The sequence below is a fragment of the Ranitomeya imitator genome, chromosome 1, assembly GCF_032444005.1.
Source record: "Ranitomeya imitator isolate aRanImi1 chromosome 1, aRanImi1.pri, whole genome shotgun sequence".
In the NCBI taxonomy this organism is placed as follows: domain Eukaryota; kingdom Metazoa; phylum Chordata; class Amphibia; order Anura; family Dendrobatidae; genus Ranitomeya; species Ranitomeya imitator.
Genome location: NC_091282.1, coordinates 17292030 through 17314649, shown reverse-complemented (window position 1 = coordinate 17314649; position 22620 = coordinate 17292030). Strand labels below are relative to the sequence as shown.

General features: G+C 47.8%; 1 protein-coding gene across 3 annotated transcripts in view; it reads right to left on the bottom strand.

Annotated features, from left to right (window-relative positions):
• LOC138658299 (zinc finger protein 665-like) overlaps positions 1-22620 on the bottom strand; it is a 158549-nt gene extending 135929 nt beyond the window's left edge. The window contains exons 1-8 of one of the 3 annotated variants that reach the window (XM_069745791.1): positions 22224-22620; positions 21236-21382; positions 20754-20933; positions 15490-15613; positions 11607-11695; positions 11450-11528; positions 11249-11346; positions 11017-11134 (exon numbers count right to left, since the gene is read on the bottom strand). In XM_069745791.1, coding sequence (XP_069601892.1) covers positions 11017-11134; positions 11249-11346; positions 11450-11528; positions 11607-11695; positions 15490-15613; positions 20754-20933; positions 21236-21325 — 778 coding nt within the window. In that variant the 5' untranslated portion in view covers positions 21326-21382; positions 22224-22620. Of the gene's footprint in view, positions 1-11016; positions 11135-11248; positions 11347-11449; positions 11529-11606; positions 11696-15489; positions 15614-20753; positions 20934-21235; positions 21383-22223 lie in introns of those variants that run through there. The other 2 variants (XM_069745787.1, XM_069745782.1) reach the window with 2 other exon arrangements.

Here is a 22620-nt window from a genome sequence, read left to right as displayed (position 1 = left end):
AGTGGTCAACCCTAGCTCAAACCCCTTCTGGAGAAACTCTAGGATGGAACCGACTAGAGCCTTCTTTTGCAAAGCCTTCCCTGAGGATTCCAGAAATTTTCTCCACGTCCAGTTGTAAATTTTTGCTGTTACAGGTTCCATGCTGCTAGATGGAAGTCCTTCACTTGAGGCTGGCATACTGCACCCTGAGTGAGAAGGCCCGTGATCTCTAGCAGGATCCATGGATCGGACAGCGGCATTATCCTTAATAGGGAAAACCATGGTCTTTTCGGCCACAATAGAGAAATCAGAATCACCTTCGCCCAATCCTCCCTGATCTTCCTCACGACAGCTGGAATCAAGGCTATCAGAGGAAAGGAGTATGCAATCTTTAAGTACCAGGGTTTAACACCACTGCCTGTATTCCTGCATGGCTTCCCATGGCTTCCCATCCTACAAGCAAGGAAAACAACGTACTCACCACTCCAGGCCGCACAATGAGCTCCTTGTCCTCTGCTTGTTGCATGCTTAAGGTGCACGAGCGGGAACTTCCTCATTCTTAAAGAGACAGTGCACACATTTCTAATGTGTCCCCAGCATATTGCTGTGAGGCACTTGGTACTTAAGGCACCTCTACCTGTTGGAGGGTGCCTGAGCAACATTCTCTTTCAGTGTGTGTGCGTGTGTGCGCAACTCCTGAGGTGCCAGGTCTTGTCCCGTTTCTGTTCTTGCCTGAACCTGCCACCCTGGGAGCCGAATACCCAGGCCTGAACACTTACCCTGTGTCTGTCCTTGTCCGAATTATTCGTGAACCTGTTTACATCCAAGTCTGGATCTTTTCCTAAATCTTCTGTATCTGTACCTATCCTTAATTCTCCTGTGTCTGGACCAATACCTAGTACTAACCTGCAGTGTCTGAACCAGTACCAATCTCTAATATCTGCAGTGTCTTAACCAATTCCTATAAAACCAATTCCTTCAAAACCTGCAGTGTCTGAACCAGTACCTATCTCTAGTCTGTTGACACTGTGCAACATTAGTGATTTGTGTGAATACTTGCTACTTCATTGTAAGAACTCTGTGTGCATCTGGTCCTGTCTGTCCTGCCTGTACCTGTCCTTGTAATTGTCCTGTGCTTTCCTGCTCCTGTTCCATGTCACCTGTCTCCTGTCCGTGACAGCGGTTCCCTGCCTGATCGCGCCTGCGGTTCCTTGTTGGTCCAGTCTTAACTAGGTCCTACCCGTTCCTGTATTCCAGTCGTCCCTGCCAGTGACCCAGTCTATCCTGAAACCTCCTGTCCGTCCAGTCTGAACTGGGTCCTACCTGTTCCTGTATTCCAGTCATACTTGCCAGTGACCCAGTACTTCCTGAAACTGTTCCTGCCCCTCTAGTCTGAGTTGGCTCCTAACTCTGCCAGTATATCAGCAGTGTCCACCTGCCTATCAGCTGTGCCCGCACGCACCGACCTGCCTGTATACCAGCCGTGGCTGCCAGTACATGGCCATTTATGAATCAGCTGAGCTAAACAGTATAACTACAGTACTTACATGCACCTGTTACAGCGTCCTGTCACTTTGGGGGTCAGCTGCTTCTGCTGGACGCTGCCCTGGAGTGGTACCTGGCAGTTACCTGCTGCACAAACCTGGCCTCACCACTAGAGGCTCTAGCATACACCAAGGTAGCTGCTTAGTAATGCCCTTCCGGGGTAAGCCTGGTCCGTGGCACAGTGGAGCCACGATCCACGCTCGCGCAAAACTGGGTGCGAGCGTAACACAGGGTATCTAAAGAGAATCCACGATATAACAGTTTTCACTTGGGTTTAGTGAACAAAGTTTTTTCACTTTCCTGTTCTGCTTATGGGAAAACAAGTCTTTCTGCCAACCCCACGAGTGAACCAACTGCTGAAACACATGGGAGTTTAGCATCCATTCCCCTTATTTCAGTCTGCTGCGGCTTAGGAAGTCTGCCTTGGTGTTCTCCATCCCCTTTATGGGCAGCGCTGTTGGGGATAGAAGGTGTTGCTCTGCCAGCTGGAAGAGACTGTGTGCTTCTTTAATTATGGAATCGGACCTTGTACCCCCTTAATGGTTGATATACGCTGCCATAGCCCAGTTGAATGACATGACATGGATGTGGCGACCAAGGAGGGAAGGAAGATAGCCCTCTAGAGCTCTTACTACCGCCCACAACTCTTTCAGGTTTGACAACTAACCCATCTCGTGGAGTGACCAAGAACCCTGAATTGTGAGATCTCTCTAGTGTGCCCCTGCTTGGATCGGTTGTGACCATGTCGCTCATCGGCTTTATCCATTGGACCCCTGATGTTAGCTTTGCCCTGTCTGTCCACTACAAGAGGGAGTTTCTGGTTTCTAAAGATCCACCTTCCCTTTTAAATGTCCTTTTGACATCCTCTGTGCAGACAGAATTTCTAACTGAAGCTGCTTTGTGTGAAACTGGGTGCACCTTACTGCTGGAGTGCAAGATGTTAGAGTTCCTAACAGGGACATTGCCTCCTCAGGGTTATTTTTGGCACTTCTATCGCTGCCGAGGCAAGATCTACCACCTTGTCCTCGGGTAAGAGACAAGTCTGAAGTTTGGAATTTAGAATGAGGCCCAGGAATGACACTACTCTTACTGGATTTAACATCGACTTGTGGGTCGATGCTGAGCCAAGATTGTCTAAGACGAGTCTTACATCTTCCAGTTTTGCTGCACAGTGTTCTCCTGATTTCCGCATCATCAGGAAGTCGTCTAAGTAAGGAACAATAATGGTATTCCGGAAGCAAAGGTAGGCAGTCATCTCAGCAATTACCTTGATGAAAATCCTTGGAGCCACCGACAGACCAAATGGAAGGGCTCTGAATTGGTAATGTCTGATTTCCCCCTGTATGGTACTTTTCATGGTCTAGATGAATCGGGATGTGATAATAAGCATCTTTTAATTCGACGACCACCATGAAACAATTGTGAAACAGTAGTTTTATGGCCGTGCTTACCGATTCCATTTTGAAGGTCTGATTTTTATGCATTAGTTTAGGTTCTTCATATTGATGATGGTTCTGAGTTAACAGTCTGCTTTTTATCAAAAAGAAAGTGGAATAAAATTCCCTTCCCTTTACTTCCTCGGGCTCTTCACATGGAACCGGTTTCCCTATCAAGGCCAAGACCTCCACATTTAGGGCTAGCTGTTCTTCCGATGACCTCCATGGGGTATCACTATGACGGTCTGACGCAGCAGATGAGAAAACTATTTTTAGAGCTAACCTTATGTCCAGAATCCAGACATTGGAAGAGATGTTCTCCGAGGCCTGGATGACAAGGGGATGTCTTCCCCCTACTTGCAGCCTGGCGTCAATGAGAGGATCTCTTGGTTGCCGAAAAGGGACCGCCGAACATAAATTCGGACTCTCTTCTACTCCTGGACTCCCACTTCTTTTCTCCCCCAGAGGTCGTCCCCTGTTATATATTTCCCCCCAAACGAAGTCTTCCTTGTATCCCCTGTGAAAAAACGGGAAAGCCCTTCATCTTGTCACCGTTTCTTTTCTAAGATATCGTCCAATTTCTTTCCAAACAAAAATTGGCCATCACATGGGATAGAGCATAGTCTGTTTTTTGACGGAAGGTCTACTGGGCAGGTTTTGAGCCATAAATCCCATCTTTCTGCCTTTGACAACCCAGCAGACCTAGCAGCCAGCCTTACAGACACTGAATATGTGTCTGCCAGAAACGCTGTGGCTCCATGGTTAGCAGGTTAGCCAGAATTATGGTTACATGGCTAGGCAGGTTAGCCAAAATTTTATCCGGTGAGGTTTTATTTCTCAGCTGTTCCTCCACTTGTTGTAGCCAAACCATTAGTGAATTGGCGGAGCAATCACTGGCTTCAGATCTCCTGCTGCCGATTCCTACGCGTTTCAGATATCCATCCGCTTTTTTTTATCCAACGGATCTCTTCATACCCCTAAGTCTTCAAAGGGTAGGGCTGACGTCTTTGAGTATTTTGATACAGCCCAATCAATTCTAGGGACTTTGTCATACACCTCAGAATCCTTTTCATCAAAAGAATATCTTCTTTTGGAAGATGAGGGTAAGCCACCAGTTTTCTCGGGTCTTTTCCACTCCTTGTTGATGAGCACCTCGATCTTACTATTAACCGGAAAGGTGCGCTTCTTTCTCTGATCTAACCCCCTGAACATCACGCCTTGTCCCTAGGGATTTAGGCATCTGCTCCTCTTTCAGGCCCACTGTTGACCCAATGGCCTCGATTAGTTTATGCATATTATCTACCAGGAAACACGGTCTGTCCCCCATGTCACTGCCGGAGGGAGATGAGGAATAAGATTCACGCTGATATTGCCTTTCTGATAATAGGGAAACATTAGATCCAGAAGTCACTTCCATACACTGTATTTACTCTTCCCTAATTTTAATAGGAATTCAACCCTGATGACAGATGTAAGGGTTGCGGCAAAGTTGGTTGTCTCCTCACAAACTGTCTTCTGGATGCAGGCGGTACAGAGACTTTTCTATCAGTCCACTATTAGCGCAGTCTTACATATTGCACATTCCCCGTTCTTCTTTGCGGTACCTTTTTTAGGCCTTCCCTAATCGTTAAACACAAACAAGGGGGCATATTAAAATGATGGCATTCACGAAGATCACTAACCACCTGCCGTCACATTAAGGGTACCGGATTTGGAGGCTGTTATGTGGGATACGTGAAGCATCCTTTTTGGACACCAATGAGTCTAGAGACATTCTGCTCCTCTGACTGGGAAGTTTGCAGCTCCTGCCATGTGAACGACTGTTCCCTTTGCTGTACCCACGCTGCGGATCGTACGGCTGCTGCTGATCCTCCATGGCTTCAGGAATGAGAGCTGGAGCGCGAGTGCTCCATTTATAGTCAGTCCCTAATCTATGAGGGATCTACAGTGCCTCTTTTCTGGTCCGTCTCTTCTGGTCCGTCCAGATTCTGTCCCCTCTGTGAGATCCAATCAGGACGCACAATTCCCCGGCGTGCCCCGGTCGGTGATACTCGCATAGGGAGCCACCATCTCCGTCACTCAGGCACGCTCAATCCCAGCGTGCCTTTGGCCTGTGACATCAGCGGACCACAACGGAACTTCCTGCATGGCCGCCTCCAGCATCTCACAGCGCGGAAGGGGGACGGCGGAGCGGAGGTCCGAGACATGCTCAGCATCTCTGAACCCCACGCCTGCACATACAGCAATCCCATGCGTGGACCCATGGACGGCGATTCCAGAACCCTGAAGACCGTCGCTAAAAGGTATACTGCCCGCTTTTCCGGATGCCAGGACAGGGCCGGGTAAGCTTTTTTTCCATCTTCACCACCATATCTCAGCACAAGGTTCCCATCAAGGACAGGAAACTGATGCAGGGCAGAGGTGCCACTCTTATTTCAGTAGGTTTTCTTGTCCTTGGTGGGTGAATCCCTCTCTCGGGTGTGCTGTCATGGGTGACGGGAAAAACTATGCTAGATTCAGTCGCTATTTTTCAAAACCCAGATTTTTATTTTTCCATTGATCGAGCTGTTTAATATGGGCTCATTTGTTCCACAATTCTGGCATGTATATAAAGTCCTTTACTGGCAGCCTATAACATCATAAGCTGCAGCCAATAGAAGAGGACACACAATTATATATTCAATGTATCATAAGTTACATACTGTTCTGGCATGGATTCCCAATATACTGCAATAGGGAGGACAGTGCAGGAAAAAGAGGAGTCAGGAAAGTAGGAGACAGACAGTTTCTTATATACAGCCCTCTCACCTGTCTCGCTTGTTACTTTTTCCATCTTTTCTCTCTCCCGCCATTTACTTTCCTTCTGACTGCTTCTGCCTGGCGATTTCTGTCTCTGTCACCCTCAGTTAGAAAACTTGGGGTGCTGAGATAAGAAGAGGCTGCTTACACTGCATCTGATCTAATATTTTAGATATTGGAGGTGTGGAAGTAAGAACTGCTGTCCTCCGTTTATCTGATCTCATACTGAAGAAAACTGGGGTCCGGAGGTAAGAAGAGGCTGCTCACACTGCTGTCCTCCGTGTCTATCTGATCTAACACTGCAGATACCAGTGGTGCTGAGGTAAGAAGAGGCTGCTCACACTGCATCTGATTTAATACTTGAGATATTGGAGGTGCAGAAGTAAGAACTGCTGAAGAAGAGGCTGCTCACACTGCTGTCCTCCCTGTCTATCTGATCTTATACTGGAGATACTAGGGGTGCTGAGGTAAGAAGAGGCTACTCACACGGTCTTATACTGGAGATACCAGTGGTGCTGAGGTAAGAAGAGGCTGCTCACACTAGTGTCCACCCTATTAGATCTTATACTGGAGATACACAGGGGTGCTGAGGTAAGAAGAGGCTGCTCACACTAGTGTCCACCCTATCTGATCTTATACTGGAGATACACAGGGGTGCTGAGGTAAGTCTAGGCCGCTCACACTACTGTCCATCCGGTCTATCTGATCTTATACTGGAGATACCAGTGGTGCTGAGGTAAGTCTAGGCCGCTCACACTGCTGTCCCCCTGTCTATCTGATCTTATACTGGAGATACACAGTGGTGCTGAGGTAAGTCTAGGCCGCTCACACTGCTGTCCACCCTGTCTATCTGATCTTATACTGGAGATACCAGTGGTGCTGAGGTAAGTCTAGGCTGCTCACACTGCTGTCAACCCTGTCTATCTGATCTTATACTGGAGATACCAGTGGTGCTGAGGTAAGAAGAGGCTGCTCACACTGCTGTCCACCCTGTCTATCTGATCTTATACTGGAGATACCAGGGGTGCTGAGGTAAGAAGGGGCTGCTCACACTACTGTTTTCCATGTCTATCTGATCTTATACTGGCTATACACAGGGGTGCTGAGGTAAGAAGAGGCTGCTCACACTGCTGTCCACCCTGTCTATCTGATCTTATACTGGAGATACCAGGGGTGCTGAGGTAAGAAGGGGCTGCTCACACTACTGTTTTCCATGTCTATCTGATCTTATACTGGAGATACCAGTGGTGCTGAGGTAAGAAGAGGCTGCTCACACTGCTGTCCACCCTGTCTATCTGATCTTATACTGGCTATACACAGGGGTGCTGAGGTAAGAAGAGGCTGCTCACACTGCTGTCCACCCTGTCTATCTGATCTTATACTGGAGATACCAGGGGTGCTGAGGTAAGAAGGGGCTGCTCACACTGCTGTTCTCCATATCTATCTGATCTTATACTGGCTATACACAGGGGTGATGAGGTAAGAAGAGGCTGTTCACACTGCTGTCCATCCTGTCTATCTGATCTTATTCAGAAGATACACAGGGGCGATGAGGTAAGAAGAGGCTGTTCACACTGCTGTCCATCCTGTCTATCTGATCTTATTCAGAAGATACACAGGGGTGCTGAGGTAAGAAGAGGCTGCTCACACTGCTGTCCACCCTATCTGATCTTATACTGGAGATACACAGGGGTGCTGAGGTAAGAAGAGGCTGCTCACACTAGTGTTCATTGTCCACCCTATCTGATCTTAAACTGGAGATACTAGCGGTGCTGAGGTAAGAAGGGGCTGCTCACACTACTGTTTTCCATGTCTATCTGATCTTACAGTGGATATACATAGGGGTGCTGAGGTAAGAAGAGGCTGCTCACACTGCTGTCCACCCTGTCTATCTGATCTTATACTGGAGATACCAGTGGTGCTGAGGTAAGAAGAGGCTGCTCACACTGCTGTTCTCCATATGTATCTGATCTTATACTGGCTATACACAGGGGTGATGAGGTAAGAAGAGGCTGTTCACACTGCTGTCCATCCTGTCTATCTGATCTTATTCAGAAGATACACAGGGGTGCTGAGGTAAGAAGAGGCTGCTCACACTGCTGTCCACCCTATCTGATCTTATACTGGAGATACACAGGGGTGCTGAGGTAAGAAGAGGCTGCTCACACTAGTGTTCATTGTCCACCCTATCTGATCTTATACTGGAGATACTAGCGGTGCTGAGGTAAGAAGGGGCTGCTCACACTGCTGTCCACCCTGTCTATCTGATCTTATACTGGAGATACCAGTGGTGCTGAGGTAAGTCTAGGCTGCTCACACTGCTGTCCACCCTGTCTATCTGATCTTATACTGGAGATACCAGTGGTGCTGAGGTAAGTCTAGGCTGCTCACACTGCTGTCCACCCTGTCTATCTGATCTTATACTGGAGATACCAGTGGTGCTGAGGTAAGAAGAGGCTGCTCACACTGCTGTCCACCCTGTCTATCTGATCTTATACTGGCTATACACAGGGGTGCTGAGGTAAGAAGAGGCTGCTCACACTGCTGTCCACCCTGTCTATCTGATCTTATACTGGCTATACACAGGGGTGCTGAGGTAAGAAGAGGCTGCTCACACTGCTGTCCACCCTGTCTATCTGATCTTATACTGGAGATACCAGTAGTGCTGAGGTAAGAAGAGGCTGCTCACACTGCTGTCCTCCATATCTATCTGATCTTATACTGGCTATACACAGGGGTGATGAGGTAAGAAGAGGCTGTTCACACTGCTGTCCATCCTATCTGATCTTATTCAGAAGATACACAGGGGTGCTGAGGTAAGAAGAAGCTGCTCACACTGCTGTCCACCCTGTCTAGCTGATCTTATACTGGAGATACCAGTGGTGCTGAGGTAAGAAGAGGCTACTCACACGGTCTTATACTGGAGATACCAGTGGTGCTGAGGTAAGAAGAGGCTGCTCACACTAGTGTCCACCCTATTAGATCTTATACTGGAGATACACAGGGGTGCCGAGGTAAGAAGAGGCTGCTCACACTAGTGTCCACCCTATCTGATCTTATACTGGAGATACACAGGGGTGCTGAGGTAAGAAGAGGCTGCTCACACTGCTGTCCACCCTGTCTATCTGATCTTATACTGGCTATACACAGGGGTGCTGAGGTAAGAAGAGGCTGCTCACACTGCTGTCCACCCTGTCTATCTGATCTTATACTGGAGATACCAGTAGTGCTGAGGTAAGAAGAGGCTGCTCACACTGCTGTCCTCCATATCTATCTGATCTTATACTGGCTATACACAGGGGTGATGAGGTAAGAAGAGGCTGTTCACACTGCTGTCCATCCTATCTGATCTTATTCAGAAGATACACAGGGGTGCTGAGGTAAGAAGAAGCTGCTCACACTGCTGTCCACCCTGTCTAGCTGATCTTATACTGGAGATACCAGTGGTGCTGAGGTAACAAGAGGCTGCTCACACTGCTGTCCTCCATATCTATCTGATCTTATACTGGCTATACACAGGGGTGCTGAGGAAAGAAGAGGCTGCTCACACTAGTGTCCATTGTCCACCCTATCTGATCTTACACTGGAGATATTAGCGGTGCTGAGGTAAGAAGGGGCTGCTCACACTGCTGTCCACCCTGTCTATCTGATCTTATAATGGAGATACCAGGGGTAAGGATGTAAGAAGAGGCTGCTCACACTGCTTTACCCATGTCTATCTAACCGAAGATACCAGAGGTGTGGAGGTAAGATGAAGCTGCTCACACTGATGTCCACCTTGTCTGTCTGATCTGTCCATAACTCAAGACATCAAGGCTCCTGATGAACCTACAAGATGGGGAAACACATCGCCAACGTCCGCAGCTAGGCAGGACCAGTCTACATATTTATCTAGAGTTTCTCAGGTTTATTTTAGTGCGACCTTGGACATTTTTTCCATCCAGTATTCCTGACCTATAGCCATGATCTACAAGTCCATTTGGTTTACTCTCCATTCTATCTTTGGGTAGTCTGACATTATTAAATATGTATACAACAGATGTAGGTTACCTGGATTATTCTTGATACGTACACTGTATCTATTGTATTCTGGACAGATCTGCATTACTGAGTATCTATATATTGGGTGTAGGTCTACCAGATATACTGTCTTGCTTTCTACTCTTGTTGTGCATGTTTGTTTGTTTTTAATAGTAATTAATAAATATTGTTTAAGGGTTTAGATGTTCACCTTGTCCAGTAATTATTTAAAAACGTTACCTAACATCATAAGAACCAGATGATTATAGGCTTTACAGGTCACATTGTTTTTATGGATTTTTTTTATCTTTAGTTCTTCATCCTCACATTTCAGATGTCATAATATTATTTTTCACTAAGCTGTGCAGTTCTTCTGCTATTCAACCTAGAAATGTAAGAAAATATTGACAACTGGGTGTTAGCTTTCCCTTTGACAAACGGGCGTTTCCCTACATTTTCCAATCCTTTGCATGGAGAATGGTAACGCTCAATTATCATGTTATTCATAAATGTTGGACGAACGGCCGCGATTCTGTGCAGTTCATTTTGTTGGTCACACAATTCTTTAATAAAAAAAAAATTATTTCATCCTATTTATTAGTACATATTTTACAAATTCTTGGGTCCTCGATGGGGGGGTTACCTTCTTTTGTGAATTCATGTACGTGCCATTGCGAAGAGAATTATTCACTTTAGAGACTCCGATGGGTTCCCGATTTTTAGACTAAATTTTGTCAATCCGTAAAGACAGTGAATCAGGGTTCGTTTAAAAGGGATGTTCCAAAAAAACCACAATGTGGTCTTATATTAAAGTACACAAAAATGTGTGATATTTTGACAGTAAAACGCTTCGGTAAATCTTTATTAAATTTTGCACGTGTCCCGACATTAGGAACGGCCCTTCAGGATTTATGTACCCGTCAGCTGCCATTGGAAGTGATAAGTGTAGAGGGGCTGGATGTTATACGCTGTAGGGAGGCTACGGGGCCGGATGTATGGAATCTGTTTGTATATATAATCTTGTGATCTGTTTATGTTAAAGCAATCCTCCACCTTAGAAAAGTGACTAAACATATTTCAAGTACTGTCGCCGACCTGGTGTCCTCCGCTTGTCTCCAACTGAGACCTGTGTCCTGGCCCTCCTACATCCCAGAGAGTCATCGGTGCACAGTCAGACTTTCCGTACAGGAGCGGAGACTCACACACACAAAATCACACGACGGTCATCATCACATACCTGTGGAAACATCTCCCGGAATCTCCTCCTTCCCGTCACTTACACACGGCCGATCACCACTCGTCATCGCTTCGTCTTCTGTCTCGTCCTCCACTTTAATATTAATCACATCTTCCTCCTGATATATCAGATGTATCAATCAGCACAATACAAGAAACCACCAAAATCAGTGACACTGATCAGAAATGTCCCCCATATACACAGATCCGGTACAGGGCTCAGCACCGTCTACCTGATGATCCTCCGGGATGTTGTGATTCTCCTCCGGACAGTCCTGGGGATACAGAGGACGGGGACATCTCTCTGGTGGATTTCTCCTCATGGATCCATCTGTGGAGACACACAGTGATGGAATAGATTATGTCATGTGATTATGAGATGATAGGAGTAGTAGTTGGTGACCACAGAACAGACATGACAGTTTCCCCCTTACCCTGCTGATCGGCCCATACATCCATTGTTTCTTCGGCTTCATCGATAACCTCAATCTTAATGTGAATCAGATCTTCAGCCTAAAAAGTAAAATGTAAGATGAGCTCAGGTCCCATCACTTCATGGTCAGATGTTGTGGAGGCTTCAGTGTCGTCTACCTGATGATCCTCCGGGATGTTGCGATTCTCCTCCGGACAGTCCTGGGGATACAGAGGACGGGGACATGAATTCCTCTTCCTGGATCCATCTGTGGAGACACACAGACTGAATACATCACCTGCCGTGTATCTGTCTATACATGAGACACGTCTCTCAGAACCAGTATGTCAAGGATAACAGCGGAGAGATCACGCAGATTCCACCAAAATGTCAGGGAAGGACACTCCGCAACCTCCATTTGTCAGTACAATTATTTAAAAGAAAACTAAGTTATGCACTGAGTCTCCACGGCCTGTATGCACGAACACCACACAACCTTCATTGCTGAGCAAAAAGCATGTTGAAGAGAGTTTCAGGTTTGCTCAACAACATTTAGACAAGTCTGTGAAATACTGGGAGAATATTGTCTGGTCAGACGTCGTCGCTGCACCTTGAGTGATCATCCTTAACAACGTTTAGGTCTTCACCGTCCATCTAAAACAGTGTTCCCCAAGTCCGGTCCTCAAGAGCTACCAACAGGTCATGTTTTCAGGATATCCTTAGTATTGCACAGGTGATAATTGCATCACCTGCACAGGCAAGCATTCACTGACCTGTGTAATACTAAGGAAATCCTCAAAACATGACGTGTTGGTGGCTCTTGAGGACTGGAGTTGGGGAACACTGATCTAAAACATGGCCAGGTCACACCTGGCAGCAGTCAATATCTTTGTCTTCCTTGTATTGAGTAGCAGTCTCATGTAGAAGCTTTCCTTCTTGACACTCTGTAATAAGTCGTACATTCCATGTAGAGACTCCGGTTGTGATTTTGGAAGGATTTCATCATGGACAGTTGATTTGTCGCACAAAAGTGAATAAATCTTCCTCCAGCCTTGTTTTGTTCACCAAGTCGAAAAGTGCCAACAACGGTTCCATGTTTGCCGAGGCCCACTTTGGCATTGAAGTCTCCCATTATAACGAGTAAGTCTTGTTGTAGATTTCCTTTTGAAGTTGATAGTATAACAGTTCAATGTCCTCGGCATCGCTTGTTGGCAAGTAGACATGTATAGTGTGACATGGATTGGCGCTCCTTGTAGGCGAAGGACATAATTGTCACTGATTTCAGGACACTACCGGCAAATTTTTTTTGCGCATAAAATAGACATCATGGCTTCTTCTCTTATCATTGCCAGATCCAATGTTTGATTGAATGGAAATGTCCAGATTGAATCAATCTTACTTCGCTAATTCTAAGTCGAGTTTTATTCTGTCCATTTTGCCTCTTACGATGTCTAGTTTGCTTTGGTTCATGGTTCGTACATTCCAAACTTTATGATATCTCTCCATCTTTTGATCTGCCCTTTCGAGCATACTTGAGGCTTTGATCCTTACACGTCAGGAGCATTGATCATACTCAGGTGGACCATCGGCTCTTCCACAGTAGCTGGTTGAGCGTCTTCCGACATAGGGTGCAACTTCCGCCACTATATCCAATACCATTTGTTGCCTTCTCCATCAAGTATTCTTGGCCATAATACGGCAGTAGATTGCCAGGCCGTTCTTCGGTGCAGTAATGCGCCTCTCGTGATGGAACGACACTGAATCAGCGTCGCATGTTGTCAATTCAAACCGTCTCATCGCACCATGTCCTGCTTATGTCTCTGGGCAACATGCTTAATCTGGCACCTTAACTGAAGCCTGTCCGCCTGGGGTGTCCCTCATAAAAGCAAACAAAAAAAAAACATATACAATACCACTTCTATCTAATACACATTACAGACAAAAAAATACCTCTATACAGTGCTAAAATATAAAGTGTTCAGATAATATGCACCCCCAAAAAACACAGCCAACTAATGCCAACATACAGTGCCCAAATATTAAGGATATTTTGTGCCCAAATTTTACCAATCAAATAATATATACCAAATACCAACATAAAGAGCAAAAATAATACCAAACACAAACATACAGTGCTCAAATAATAACCAAATAAAGCTGACATATAGTGTCCATATAACAGAAACCAAATACTGATAACCAGTGCTCAAATACCAAGCGCCAACATACAGTGTCAAAATAATAGCAACCAAATATTACCAATCTATAGTGCCCAAATACTACAAACCAATTGTTACTGATGTACAGAGTCCATGTAATAACACAAAATGCCAATATAGAAAGCCAAATAGTATCAATATACAATAGCCCCGTACACCAGAGAAGACGTCAGGTCCTAAACATCATTGTATCCACAGAAAATCCTTCTATAGTCGGTAGTGCGGCCTGTGGATTACACCGAAAGCGGCTTCCCCCCTGCAATGTATTGTGAGACAGACAACAAATGTACAAAAACATATCAAATACATCGTGCAGACAGAAGAAAAACCTCTATACAGTGCTAAAAAACTACCAATATACAGAGGTGAAATAACACCAACATACAGTGCTCAAATAATAAGCATCAAAAAATCACAGTCAAATACACAAATAGCAAAACACGAAGCCCAAATATGCACCAAAAATCCCATCCAATTAACCCTTTTACCCCCCAAGATGGTTTGCACATTAATGACCAGGCCAAATTGTACAATTCTGACCACTGTCACTTTATGAGGTCATAACGCTGGAGCTTCAACGGATCCCGGCGATTCCGAGATCATATTTTGTGACACATTGTACTTTATGATAGCGAGAAAATTTATTCTTTATGACTTGCGCTTGTGAAAAAAAAAAAAAAAAAATGGAAATTTGGCGACAATTTTCCAATTTTCAAACTTTGAATTCTTATCACAGATATGTCACGCAAAATAGTTTTTAAATAACATTTCCCAAACGTCTACTTCACATCGGCACAAATGAAATAAATATTGTTTTTTGTTCGGAAGTTATAAGGGTTAAAAGTTGACCAGTGATGTCTCATGTTTACATCAAAATTTACAAAACCTTTTTTTTTTTTTTTTGTAGGGAACAGCTCACATAATGTGACAGAAAAATACCCAAAAGTGACTCCATTCTAAAAACTGCACCTCTCAAAAAAACATTCACGTTTATTAACACTTCAGGTCCTTCACATGAATTTTTGGAATGTGGGAAAAAAAAAAATGAACATTTAACTTTTTTTTCTCAAAAAACATTTTTTTAGACCTAATTTTTTTTAAATTTTCACAGGGGTAAGAGGAAAAAAACAGACCCAAAATGTATTGTGCAATTTCTCCTGAGTACGTTGATACCCCATATGAGAGGGAAAACTACTGTTTGTGTGCACAGCAAAGCTCGGAAGGGAAGGAGCGCCTTTTGTCTTTTGGAATGCAAAATTTGCTGGAATAAGTAGCGGATGCCATGTTGTGTTTGCAGAGCCCCTGATGTGAATAAACAGTAAAATTCCCCCACAAGTGACCCCATATTGGAAACTAGACCCCTCAGGGAACTTATCTAGATTTGTCTTGAACACATTGAACCCCCAGGTGCTTCACAGAAGATTATAATGTTGTGGTGGGAAAACAAAAAAAAAAATAACTCCAGGCCTTTTATCTGCTTAATTGAGAATGATAAAACGAGGGGATTGCCCACACCTGTCCATGAAATAGCCTTGGAATCAATTGTCCAATTACTTTTGGTCCCTTTAAAAACAGGGGGCACATGTTAAGGAGCTGAAACTCCTAAACCCTTCATCCAATTTTAATGTGTATACCCTCAAATGAAAGCTGAAAGTCTGAACTTCAACTGCATCTGAATTGTTCTGTTTAAAATTGATTGTGGTAATGTCTATAACCAAAATTAGAAAAATGTTGTCTCTGGCTTCATGTTTTGGCTTTTTTAAGTACTAAAAACTATTTTATAGAAAAAAATTTTTTTTGCATCGCTTTATTCTGACAGCTGTAACTTTATTTTCATTCTCACCTCGTGGTGAAAGAGGCCGGAGCTCCTCCATCATCACATCCTGGTACCGATCCGGGTGTCCTTCTAGATACTCCCACTCCTCCATGGAGAGATAGACAGCGACGTCCTGACACCTTATAGGAACCTGACAACAGCCACACCATCATCCCCCAGAATCCTCCAGTCCTGTATAATCTCCCAGCAGTCACCTCTCCGCTCATCACCCAGAATCCTCCAGTGCTGTATAATGTCCCAGCAGTCACCTCTCCGCTCATCACCCAGAATCCTCCAGTCCTGTATAATCTCCCAGCAGTCACCTCTCCGCTCATCACCCAGAATCCTCCAGTCCTGTATAATGTCCCAGCAGTCACCTCTCCGCTCATCACCCAGAATCCTCCAGTGCTGTATAATGTCCCAGCAGTCACCTCTCCGCTCATCACCCAGAATCCTCCAGTGCGGTATAATGTCCCAGCAGTCTCCTCTCCGCTCATCACCCAGAATCCTCCAGTGCTGTATAATGTCCCAGCAGTCAACTCTCCGCTCATCACCCAGAATCCTCCAGTGCTGTATAATCTCCCAGCAGTCACCTCTCCGCTCATCACCCAGAATCCTCCAGTGCTGTATAATGTCCCAGCAGTCACCTCTCCACTCATCACCCAGAATCCTCCAGTACTGTATAATGTCCCAGCAGTCACCTCTCCGCTCATCACCCAGAATCCTCCAGTCCTGTATAATCTCCCAGCAGTCACCTCTCCGCTCATCACCCAGAATCCTCCAGTCCTGTATAATGTCCCAGCAGTCACCTCTCCACTCATCACCCAGAATCCTCAAGTGCTGTATAATGTCCCAGCAGTCTCCTCTCCGCTCATCACCCAGAATCCTCCAGTGCTGTATAATGTCCCAGCAGTCAACTCTCCGCTCATCACCCAGAATCCTCCAGTGCTGTATAGTGTCCCAGCTGTCACCTCTCCGCTCATCACCCAGAATCCTCCAGTCCTGTATAATCTCCCAGCAGTCACCTCTCCGCTCATCACCCAGAATCCTCCAGTGCTGCATTATGTCCCAGCAGTCACCTCTCCGCTCATCACCAAGAATCCTCCAGTGCTGTATAATGTCCCAGCAGTCACCTCTCCGCTCATCACCCAGAATCCTCCAGTGCTGTATAATCTCCCAGCAGTCACCTCTCCGCTCATCACCCAGAATCCTCCAGTGCTGTATAATCTCCCAGCAGTCACCTCTCCGCTCATCACCCAGAATCCTCCAGTGCTGTATAATGTCCCAGCAGTCACCTCTCCGCTCATCACCCAGAATCCTCCAGTCCTGTATAATCTCCCAGCAGTCACCTCTCCGCTCATCACCCAGAATCCTCCAGTCCTGTATAATGTCCCAGCAGTCACCTCTCCACTCATCACCCAGAATCCTCAAGTGCTGTATAATGTCCCAGCAGTCACCTCTCCGCTCATCACCCAGAATCCTCCAGTGCTGTATAATGTCCCAGCAGTCACCTCTCCGCTCATCACCCAGAATCCTCCAGTGCTGTATAATGTCCCAGCAGTCACCTCTCCGCTCATCACCCAGAATCCTCCAGTCCTGTAAAATGTCCCAGCAGTCACCTCTCCGCTCATCACCCAGAATCCTCCAGTGCTGTATAATGTCCCAGCAGTCACCTCTCCGCTCATCACCCAGAATCCTCCAGTCCTGTATAATGTCCCAGCAGTCACCTCTCCGCTCATCACCCAGAATCCTCCAGTGCTGTATAATGTCCCAGCAGTCACCTCTCCGCTCATCACCCAGAATCCTCCAGTCCTGTATAATCTCCCAGCAGTCACCTCTCCGCTCATCACCCAGAATCCTCCAGTCCTGTATAATGTCCCAGCAGTCACCTCTCCACTCATCACCCAGAATCCTCCAGTGCTGTATAATGTCCCAGCAGTCACCTCTCCGCTCATCACCCAGAATCCTCCAGTGCTGTATAATGTCCCAGCAGTCACCTCTCCGCTCATCACCCAGAATCCTCCAGTGCGGTATAATGTCCCAGCAGTCTCCTCTCCGCTCATCACCCAGAATCCTCCAGTGCTGTATAATGTCCCAGCAGTCACCTCTCCGCTCATCACCCAGAATCCTCCAGTGCTGTATAATGTCCCAGCTGTCACCTCTCCCCTCATCACCCAGAATCCTCCAGTGCTGTATAATGTCCCAGCAGTCACCTCTCCGCTCATCACCCAGAATCCTCCAGTGCTGTATAATCTCCCAGCAGTCACCTCTCCGCTCATCACCCAGAATCCTCCAGTGCTGTATAATCTCCCAGCAGTCACCTCTCCGCTCATCACCCAGAATCCTCCAGTGCTGTATAATGTCCCAGCAGTCACCTCTCTGCTCATCACCCAGAATCCTCCAGTCCTGTATAATCTCCCAGCAGTCACCTCTCCGCTCATCACCCAGAATCCTCCAGTGCTGCATTATGTCCCAGCAGTCACCTCTCCGCTCATCACCCAGAATCCTCCAGTGCTGTATAATGTCCCAGCAGTCACCTCTCTGCTCATCACCCAGAATCCTCCAGTGCTGTATAATGTCCCAGCAGTCACCTCTCCGCTCATCACCCAGAATCCTCCAGTGCTGTATAATCTCCCAGCAGTCACCTCTCCGCTCATCACCCAGAATCCTCCAGTGCTGAATAATGTCCCAGCAGTCACCTCTCCGCTCATCCCCCAGAATCCTCCAGTCCTGTATAATGTCCCAGCAGTCACCTCTCCGCTCATCACCCAGAATCCTCCAGTGCTGTATAATCTCCCAGCAGTCACCTCTCCGTTCATCACCCAGAATCCTCCAGTCCTGTATAATCTCCCAGCAGTCACCTCTCCCCTCATCACCCAGAATCCTCCAGTCCTGTATAATCTCCCAGCAGTCACCTCTCCGCTCATCACCCAGAATCCTCCAGTGCTGCATTATGTCCCAGCAGTCACCTCTCCGCTCATCACCCAGAATCCTCCAGTCCTGTATAATGTCCCAGCAGTCACCTCTCCCCTCATCACCCAGAATCCTCCAGTCCTGTATAATCTCCCAGCAGTCACCTCTCCGCTCATCACCCAGAATCCTCCAGTGCTGTATAATCTCCCAGCAGTCACCTCTCCGCTCATCACCCAGAATCCTCCAGTGCTGTATAATCTCCCAGCAGTCACCTCTCCGCTCATCACCCAGAATCCTCCAGTGCTGTATAATCTCCCAGCAGTCACCTCTCCGCTCATCACCCAGAATCCTCCAGTGCTGTATAATGTCCCAGCAGTCACCTCTCTGCTCATCACCCAGAATCCTCCAGTCCTGTATAATCTCCCAGCAGTCACCTCTCCGCTCATCACCCAGAATCCTCCAGTGCTGCATTATGTCCCAGCAGTCACCTCTCCGCTCATCACCCAGAATCCTCCAGTGCTGTATAATGTCCCAGCAGTCACCTCTCTGCTCATCACCCAGAATCCTCCAGTGCTGTATAATGTCCCAGCAGTCACCTCTCCGCTCATCACCCAGAATCCTCCAGTGCTGTATAATCTCCCAGCAGTCACCTCTCCGCTCATCACCCAGAATCCTCCAGTGCTGAATAATGTCCCAGCAGTCACCTCTCCGCTCATCCCCCAGAATCCTCCAGTCCTGTATAATGTCCCAGCAGTCACCTCTCCGCTCATCACCCAGAATCCTCCAGTGCTGTATAATCTCCCAGCAGTCACCTCTCCGTTCATCACCCAGAATCCTCCAGTCCTGTATAATCTCCCAGCAGTCACCTCTCCCCTCATCACCCAGAATCCTCCAGTCCTGTATAATCTCCCAGCAGTCACCTCTCCGCTCATCACCCAGAATCCTCCAGTGCTGCATTATGTCCCAGCAGTCACCTCTCCGCTCATCACCCAGAATCCTCCAGTCCTGTATAATGTCCCAGCAGTCACCTCTCCCCTCATCACCCAGAATCCTCCAGTCCTGTATAATCTCCCAGCAGTCACCTCTCCGCTCATCACCCAGAATCCTCCAGTGCTGTATAATCTCCCAGCAGTCACCTCTCCGCTCATCACCCAGAATCCTCCAGTGCTGCATTATGTCCCAGCAGTCACCTCTCCGCTCATCACCCAGAATCCTCCAGTGCTGCATTATGTCCCAGCAGTCACCTCTCCGCTCATCACCCAGAATCCTCCAGTGCTGCATTATGTCCCAGCAGTCACCTCTCCGCTCATCACCCAGAATCCTCCAGTGCTGTATAATGTCCCAGCAGTCACCTCTCCGCTCATCACCCAGAATCCTCCAGTGCTGTATAATGTCCCAGCAGTCACCTCTCCGCTCATCACCCAGAATCCTCCAGTCCTGTATAATGTCCCAGCAGTCACCTCTCCGCTCATCACCCAGAATCCTCCAGTGCTGTATAATATCCCAGCAGTCACCTCTCCGCTCATCACCCAGAATCCTCCAGTGCTGTATAATGTCCCAGCAGTCACCTCTCCACTCATCACCCAGAATCCTCCAGTCCTGTAAAATGTCCCAGCAGTCACCTCTCCGCTCATCACCCAGAATCCTCCAGTCCTGTATAATGTCCCAGCAGTCACCTCTCCGCTCATCACCCAGAATCCTCCAGTGCTGTATAATGTCCCAGCAGTCACCTCTCCGCTCATCACCCAGGATCCTCCAGTCCTGTATAATGTCCCAGCAGTCACCTCTCCGCTCATCACCCAGAATCCTCCAGTCCTGTATAATCTCCCAGCAGTCACCTCTCCGCTCATCACCCAGAATCCTCTAGTGCTGTATAATGTCCCAGCAGTCACCTCTCCGCTCATCACCCACAATCCTCCAGTCCTGTATAATTTCCCAGCAGTCACCTCTCTGCTCATCACCCAGAATCCTCCAGTGCTGTATAATGTCCCAGCAGTCACCTCTCCGCTCATCACCCAGAATCCTCTAGTGCTGTATAATGTCCCAGCAGTCACCTCTCCACTCATCACCCAGAATCCTCCAGTCCTGTATAATCTCCCAGCAGTCACCTCTCCGCTCATCACCCAGAATCCTCTAGTGCTGTATAATGTCCCAGCAGTCACCTCTCCGCTCATCACCCAGAATCCTCTAGTGCTGTATAATCTCCCAGCAGTCACCTCTCCGCTCATCACCCAGAATCCTCCAGTGCTGTATAATGTCCCAGCAGTCACCTCTCCGCTCATCACCCAGAATCCTCCAGTCCTGTATAATGTCCCAGCAGTCACCTCTCCGCTCATCACCCAGAATCCTCCAGTGCTGTATAATCTCCCAGCAGTCACCTCTCCGCTCAGCAGCTCAATCATCTTGTTGCTGAGCTCCAGGATCTTCTTGTTCCTCTCATGTAGCAGGGAGTGCGGGGGAGGCTCTGTGATGGGGCCCGGGCTCCGCCCTCCTGACTCCTGGAGATGGATGATGGGAGTCACACCGCCCCCCGGTGTCTTCCTCACTATTGTGTAATCCTGTGTATGGAGAGAGACACTTAGGGAGAAGATTCCTTCCCGACTCCAGATCTGACAATCAGTAGAAATCCCGGGATCAATAACCGTCTCCAGTAATCTGGGGCCATAACTGGGAATATTATTCCCCTCCGGACAGACATCCCGGCCCCTCTACAGCTCTTATAGGGAATCCCCATGACAACTCCTCCGGGCAGAGAGCTGCACACAATCACTGCTCTTACAGTAAAGAATCCTTCTCTCTATTCTGGATGTCAGACTTGTCACAGAACACAATAAAGCTGATAGAAATGTAGAGGAGTTACCTCTCCGCTCAGCAGGGAGATGATCTCCAGGGCGAAGTGGAATAATCTTCTGGTGGTCTCATCCCTGTCCTCGTCCATCCTCGGGGTCATTCAGGAGGAGGAGGGATGAGCACTGGATCAGCTGGAGGGATCTCGTCCTGCCGGCGTCTTCATGATGAAGGAGAAGATGGAAATCACCGGGGATGACAGAACGACAATCACTAAATTCTGCCAAATATCAACATTTATCAGGAGGAATCTGGAGGAAAAGCCACAAAACTCCACCGCGGCCTCCTCCGCCGATCTGACCGCTCATTATCAGCCTCGTAGGAGGACGGTCACTGTGGTAACAACACCTCCAGAAGAGGACGGTCACCGTGGTAACTACACCTCCAGCAGAGGACAGTCACCGTGGTAACTACACCTCCAGCAGAGGACAGTCACCGTGGTAACTACACCTCCAGCAGAGGACGGTGACCGTGGTAACTACACCTCCAGCAGAGGACGGTCACCGTGGTAACTACACCTCCAGCAAAGGACGGTCACTGTTGTAACTACACAGCCAGCAGAGGACGGTCACCGTGGTAACTACACCTCCAGCAGAGGACGGTCACCGTGGTAACTACACCGCCAGCAGAGGACGGTCACCGTGGTAACTACACCGCCAGCAGAGGACGGTCACCGTGGTAACTACACCGCCAGCAGAGGACGGTCACCGAGGTAACTACATCACTAGCAGGGGGCCGGTCACCGTGGTAACTACACCTCCAGCAGAGGACGGTCACCGTGGTAACTACACCGCCAGCAGAGGACGGTCACCGTGGTAACTACACCTCCAGCGGGGGCTGTGAGATGAGGAGCAGACGCTGCACACCCCCCATACAATGCTGCCCGTCCCCAACACTGAGGAGCCGCAGTCACAGGGAGCAGGAGCCTCCACAGGAACAGCTCTGATCTCACCCCACACTCTCCTCTCACAGATTTACCACAAACCCTCCTGTAATCTCACCGGAATGGCGGGAAATCTGCTGCTGGCTGACACCAGAGAACACGAGCTGCACACAACCAGGACGGAGCTGCTGCACTGAGAGAGGAAGGACCTGTGGTGACGTCACCGTCATGTGATCAGGGGGCGGGGCTAAGAAGACAAGTGGTGGAGGACCTGGGGTGACGTCACCGTCATGCGATCAGTGGGCGGGGTTCAGGAGAGAAGTGGTGACGCAGAGAAATGCAGGATCTGTGAGAAGGTCATGTGATCAGATGGAGTTCAGGTAAAATGTTAGTTATGATCCAGTCATGTGACAGTGATGACGTCGCCTCAGCTCCTCCCGCTCTCGACTGGTGACCGCCCATCACTGCTCCTCTCCTCCTCACACTGACTGGTCGCCGCCGCCGCGCTTGTAACG